The sequence below is a fragment of the Sinocyclocheilus grahami genome, unplaced genomic scaffold (assembly GCF_001515645.1).
Source record: "Sinocyclocheilus grahami isolate Dianchi unplaced genomic scaffold, SAMN03320097.WGS_v1.1 scaffold153.1, whole genome shotgun sequence".
In the NCBI taxonomy this organism is placed as follows: Eukaryota; Metazoa; Chordata; class Actinopteri; order Cypriniformes; family Cyprinidae; genus Sinocyclocheilus; species Sinocyclocheilus grahami.
The window spans coordinates 468,795-475,457 of record NW_015505332.1 but is presented as its reverse complement, the minus strand read 5'-3'; the positions used below and the strand labels follow the sequence as shown (position 1 = coordinate 475,457).

General features: G+C 39.2%; 1 protein-coding gene across 1 annotated transcript in view; it reads right to left on the bottom strand.

Moving 5' to 3' along the window:
- Positions 1-6,422, bottom strand: part of LOC107592438 (squalene monooxygenase-like) — an 8,109-nt gene extending 1,687 nt beyond the window's left edge. Inside the window, exons 1-10 of the mRNA XM_016281949.1 lie at positions 5,870-6,422; positions 4,925-5,153; positions 3,708-3,885; positions 3,327-3,423; positions 3,079-3,192; positions 2,575-2,746; positions 2,323-2,418; positions 1,649-1,791; positions 1,182-1,278; positions 985-1,072 (exon numbers count right to left, since the gene is read on the bottom strand). Of these exons, the coding sequence (XP_016137435.1) occupies positions 985-1,072; positions 1,182-1,278; positions 1,649-1,791; positions 2,323-2,418; positions 2,575-2,746; positions 3,079-3,192; positions 3,327-3,423; positions 3,708-3,885; positions 4,925-5,153; positions 5,870-6,139 (1,484 nt within the window). The 5' untranslated portion in view covers positions 6,140-6,422. The remainder of the gene's footprint in view (positions 1-984; positions 1,073-1,181; positions 1,279-1,648; positions 1,792-2,322; positions 2,419-2,574; positions 2,747-3,078; positions 3,193-3,326; positions 3,424-3,707; positions 3,886-4,924; positions 5,154-5,869) is intronic.
- Positions 6,423-6,663: the final 241 nt, after the last annotated feature.

Here is a 6,663-nt window from a genome sequence, read left to right as displayed (position 1 = left end):
ATATACATGGTTATCGTAACTGAGTACAACTTAAACTAAGCTCAAGCGGTTAGTCAGAAACCCATAATCTCACCTGATGTGCCCATGCTCCATCTAACCTGAGATCTAATGTGCACTTAACCCTGGACACAGATTTGCGGAAACATACGCCTTCACTTAATCTACTTGAGAAAATAACTTCAGAGTGAGTCAGAATAAATCAAATGTAACAATTTATTATCAGTCAGGTAAATATGTATTGTGCCAATTATCTCCACAGCCAATTCAACGATATCAAATCAATACAAGACATCAAATTCTCAAAGACGAATCTAAGAGTAAAATGCATACCTGAGATTAAATGTATTAGATGTATTAGAAAAATACATAGTACAGAGTATGTGGAGATACTCTGTACTACGGGCATTCTCGTTACAGAATCGCGCTGACCCTTTTGCTGCAGTTCTTTAAATACCAAACCTAAGAAAAACATCCTCCAAATGGAGGGCTGTACAAACAATTGGAATTTGCATTAAGCCAGGTCCCAGACCTGGGTGGTAACAAAAGGTAATTTGCATGGGATTGTTCTCTACGGGGATCAAAGTTTCTCTTAACTCTGAGGATCTGTATTATCTTTTAGTACGATTAAGACCATTGTACCACTTGCCCTGAAACTATTCAAATGAAACCAAACATGACTGTAAATCTTATTTGCATTCATTTAGAACATTATATTCTTGACCAGTTTGAGTGAATGAAAAGATGAAAAGGCACAGATGCATATGTGAGAGTGGTGTTTCCCGCACTACCCCTCTGTGGGGTGTCCTGAAGATGCCAGTGCATTGTTTGCCTCTCAGGAGATCAAAGTATTCTAGGCACAGATGCATATGTGAGAGAGGTGTTTCCCGCACCACCCCTCTGTGGGGTGTCCTGAAGATGCCAGTGCATTGTTTGCCTCTCAGGAGATCAAAGTATTCTAGTTTCTTTTATCCTTACAATACTTACACAGACAGAAGGCCGATCGGCCCACTGATGCATTCTCCGCCAAGCTTGAAATAGTGGAAACAGGCTTTTCTCAACTGATGCAGTGAATCTGAAAATAAACAGATGTTTTCGATATAATAAGCTACTTTAGTTGTGAACTTTATGATTTTTTTTAAACTGTGACACCGAAATATTTAAGAATGTGTTTTGACACTTACTGTCAGTCGCAGCAAACAGCTCGTACAGAGCTTGAGCCAAGATGTTCACCACAAACGAGTGAGATGATTTACGCTCCCAGTGGAATTTCTTCTTTGCCTGACAACAAAAACAAAATTTCTCCGATCTGCTATGATGATCACAGTGGCATTTAAACATTCATCCAATGCAATCTGTTCAAAAACAGATTTGTGCATTTGAGGTGCCTTACATTGCAAGTGCCTAATCTAATAAGCATAAATGTATATATAAACCACAAATACTGGGTTAAATCGTTTTCCATTTAGCAATATAAAGACATTTTACTGTGCATCTTATGCTACCTATAGTATGTAGGCAACTATGTTTTGCAACAAAGTTGATGTTAAATATGTTGTTTTGATTTAGTGTGCAGTGAAGAACCGCAATTACTGGCACTAGAAAGGTACCTAATTTTACACTCTCAGATTATTGTAACTGCATGTCTTACCTGGAGCACAGCTGTATTGTCATAGAGATCAGGGATGTTCTTGAGCAGGTCTCTCCAGATGCAGACGTCATTCAGTACCACACTCATGCCGCCACCGGTCAGAGGATGACGCATGTTATATGCATCGCCTAACAGCAGAACCCCTAATGGAGAAGACAGGTGGGTCAGCACTCGCAACAAAGTGGTTTTTACACGGAGAACTGCACCATTTCACTCTGTGCATCTGGTCAGGGTTTTTAAGGTTCAAACCTTATTTAATTTTTACTGTTCCACATTTTTGTAACGTCTACATTTGAGAGTTCTAATGCTTTAAAACTGAATTATTCCAACATTAAATTTTTCTGATTAAGTCTCTTATGCTAACCAAGACTGCATTTATTTGATCAGAGATGCAATAATATTATTACAAATTTAAAAGGCTGTTTTCTATTTTAATATATTTAAAAATGTAATTTATTCCTGTGATGCAAAGCTGTATTTTCAGCATCATTACTCCAATCTTCAGTGTCACATGTTCCTTCAGAAATCATTCTAAAATGCTGATTTGCTGCTCAGGAAACATTTCTGATTATCATCAATGTTGAAAACGGTTGTGCTGCTTAATATTGTTTGTGGAAACCATGATACACTACCATTCAAAAGTTTGGGTTAAGTAAGTAATAAACAAGACTTGCCTTCTTTATTGACTGGTGCGGGTGGCAGGAAGCTGGCAGGCATCGTTCTCAAGCGATCGTTCTGCAGTGCCAACATGAACGGCTCTTTTAAGTGCTCTGTTTAAGCAAGATACACATATTTGTGAGCATTTTGACATCTAAATGCCTAAATTGCATTGTTGTGATCTGTAAAAAAAGAAAACTGAAATAACTGTGACTGTAAAAATGGACTCGTATTAGCAATTTGGTCATTTTAAAGTCTAAATCTGTTACCTGGTAGTTGTGGATAGATTTTTTCCGTCATGTACCGCATAAGGTCTCGAGGCATCTCTCCTCTGATGTCCACCAGAACCCGAGTTTCATTGGAGGAGATCTGATAGATCAACACTGGACTGGGATTAGCTAGAACCAGCTCTGCGTGGTTGGGCTTGAACTGAGGAGAGTCCTGGAAGAGAACATCATAACACAATCAATCACTGTGTTACACTCTTAAAAATAAAGTTGCTTCACGATGCCATAGAAGAAACTTTTTTGTCTAAATGGTTCCATAAAGAACCTTTCTGTTTCACAAAAGGTTCTTTGTGGCGAAAGAAGATTCTTCAGATTATAAAAAGCTAAGAAAGAGATGGTTCTTTATTAAAGAACCATTGACTCTTTGTGGAACCAAAAATGGTTCTTCTATGGCATCGCTGTGAAGAGCCTTTTAAGCACCTTTATTTTTAAGAGTACACTTGGGAATTTTTAACAGAGATATGCAATTGTCACCCTAATATTTACCTTCATTATGCATCCAACAAAATGAGAAGACACTTTAGCTTTCCCAGAAATCAGATTATTACGGAACTTGGAGAAACATCCGTCAGCAACTACAGTCAGAGGAGCATGGACCTCCTGAGAAAGAGAGAAAGAGTATAATTGCAGCATGGAAAATCTGACTGCCAGAGCAAATCTAAATACCTGTGATCCATATACAATCATAACCAAACTTTTACAAATATTACAACCAAGTATCAGTGTGTCACTACCTTGATTATCCCTGAGTCCTTCTCTCTGTACTGAATTCCTGTCACACAACCATCTTTTTCCTCCAGGCTGGTCACCGTTCCCTCCACGAACTTCACACTGTGCAAATATGACATGTTATTAGACCCATCAGTCTCCAAATCCTTCACAAAAGCCCATACAGAAACACCACAAGAGCATCTGCCTAAACCAACAGGGGCTGTATATTCTCACCTTATATAAGGTCTACTACAGTCAAACATTTTCTCTAGCAGTGGTTTCCAAAGTTCAAACACATTCAAATTCTAATCAGAATTTTTCTGAACCACATAAGCAATGATGAGCATAACATTCGTCATCGGTTTCATTATATTCATATATTAGTAACTGTGTCAGGTATTTACTTGGGCTCAGCTAGAACAGCTCGACGCAGTCCCATGATGAAGCGTCCATGATGGAAAGCACGTCCACCCTGAATGCTGTTCTCCTGCTGGGGATACGGGATCTCCACCTCCATTCGGCTCTCCAGGTCATGAATTACGTAACCATTCACCACATGGGCATCCAGACCTTCAACAGCATCTGAGAGAAGATAAAAAGAAATGAAATAAATACTGTGAGTTTGTGAATATAAAATGCAATGCTTAAAAGTGCAATTTAATATATTACAGATCTATGCAATAAAAGCCTGCTTAGTCTATGTATTCGATATTTGAAAATATCTAAAAATATGCAAGGAGGATTTGAACGAGCATGCATTTAAAGGGGTCATATGATGCGATTTCAATTTTTCCTTTCTCTTTGGAGTGTTACAAGCTCTTGGTGCATAAAGAAGATCTGTAAAGTTGCAAAGACTAAAGTCTCAAATCCAAAGAGATATTCTTTATAAAAGTTAAGAGTCAGCCACACCTACCTAAAACAGCTCGTTCTAACACGCCCCCACATATCTACGTCACGATGTGGGAAGATTTGCATAACGCTGCCCAAATGTTCACACAAAGAAAGAAGGCGTAACTTTTATTCTCGCTGTAGTATTGTTGTTGCCGCCGCCGCCATGTCGTGAAGGCTCTGTGTGATTCGTTGTGAAAGCGAAACTACTTTGTTTGGTCTTCCAAAAGAGGACGATATCTGCTTCGTCATGCCTGGAGCTGATCCGTGCTGGTCGCTGAGGAAATACATCAACTTCAGATCGGCATTCACCGTGGACGAAGCGGAGTCCAGCCCGGGGTCGTCACATGTAGTTGCCGCAAGCCCGCCGGTTTTAATGTTTTTGTCTCGTCGCTCCGGCCGGGACACAGGGCATCACAGTATGGTAAGGGGTGTAACATTTCCATCACATGCTTCAGGTATTCAGCCAATCACAACGCACTGGATAGCTGGCCAATCAGAGCACACCTCGCTTTTCAGACCGATGAGCTTTGTAAAAATCGATGCGTTTCAGAAGGCAGGGTGTAGAGGAGAAACAATAATGTACAGTATGTGGAAAATAATGTGTTTTTTGAACCTTAAACAGCATAAACTCATTTCATTACACCAAATACACAAAATAAAGTTATTTTTAGCAACATCATATGACCCCTTTAATAGAAAGATCAGATGAAGTGTGACGGGATATGTGTACCCTCCAGGCCAAGTTCTCTGAGTGCTCGATATCCTCCCGGCTGCAGAAGTTCTCCCACTATCCGATCTGGCTCTTTCATGTCCCTCTCCACCACTGTGACCCTCCGGCCGTCCCGGGCCAGAACGGCAGCCATGGCTGACCCCAGCACACCAGCGCCCACTATGATGACCTCTGGATCCTCTGCCTGACCGGACTGACTGTCTGTCGCCCTCTTTCGCTTTACATCTCTCTAGTTAGAAAGAGTAAAGACAGAAAAGTGAGTATTATACATTTTTTTTATTCTTTAAGTATAATAGTAATGAAAATAATCATTTTTAACATAATCAAATATAACAATTTGACAGGTTTATTTCGGTGACAGCCAGGTGATCACAAATGAAATATTTAATTTTGAAAAAAAAAAAAAAAAAAAACTTATGATTTACATCATGGTTATTTTAGTTAACTACAACTTAAACTATAATAAAATGACATTGACTAAATGTAAATGTAAATGTTTAAGATTTCAAATGACGGCAGGAAATGAAAAACATTCAAATTAGTACTAAACCAAATGTAAAAGTGTCTCAGTGATACGAACAACACTTAATGAAAAAAGTAACACTGTTTTAGGCTACATATGTTCTCTGTGGGCCTCTTGATGTAGCTTGTATTATAATGTAGTAAATGTCCGGGGTTTTTGTGTTAAAATAAAATATTCTGTAATAATAATAATATGCAATATGTTTCTCATATACCCAACCCAATAAACAAACAAATCAATCTGAGAAAAAAAGATTGCACAATCCAGTTGTTTCGGTTTTTTGTAACATAGCTCCGAGTAATGACTCGTTATTAGTGGTGAAATATTTCCAGTAATATTAATAGCTCGAAATAGATTTCATGGAAATTAATTAACATCTATAAAAGCACAAAGACAATGTATGATCAAAAACACTATCTCACCTTCTTAGAAGTGCGACTACAACTGTCTGTACTGGACTTGGAGAAGAGTTTTTTGGTCGGCGGGAATGTAACGTTAGTCAAGAGTTTGAGAGGCATCAGGAGAAACTGAGGCGCTTTGAGCGTCTGGCGAAAGCCGAGACACGTGATCATCAGACCCACAGACACGCACAGCACCGCGGCCACTGACAGCGCACTGGGCGCGCGACTCACCAGGGCATCGCATTTCTTATAGATATACGTAAAACTTGCAATTCCAAGAAAGGTCCACATGTTGAAAATCAATTCAAATATCAAAACAAAAAACTTTTAAATAAAAGACAGCTTTATGTCGTTCAAAAATGTCAATAACAGTCTCAAATGACAAGCACAGGTGATCAGAAAATAGATTTTAGAGTTATTTGTCCATGTAAAAACTGTGGGGGAAAATAGTATCCTTTTTTCAAAATAATTTAGGTCATGAATTCAGTGAAAATCCTCTTATTATAAAAATTATAAATAAAAAGTAAGTATAATATCCAGCACATGCGTCCACTCGAGCTGGTGCGATGCTTCTAGGTGAAGCTGAATAATTTATGATAATGAGGGCGCGGATCCTCTTACAGTTTGTAGACAGCAGCGTCCCGCCTCCTCTGTTTAGAACGAACCAATCAGCTGCGCGTGTTCGATGAGCAGAGCTCACGCTATCTGGCCATTGGCCAATCCAAGGCTGCTGGTTGGCGAATGGACTGCAGTATGATGTGACGTCACAGAGAGGTTGCGTTTGGCAGATGTTACGAGCGTCTTAAAAGTGCAAG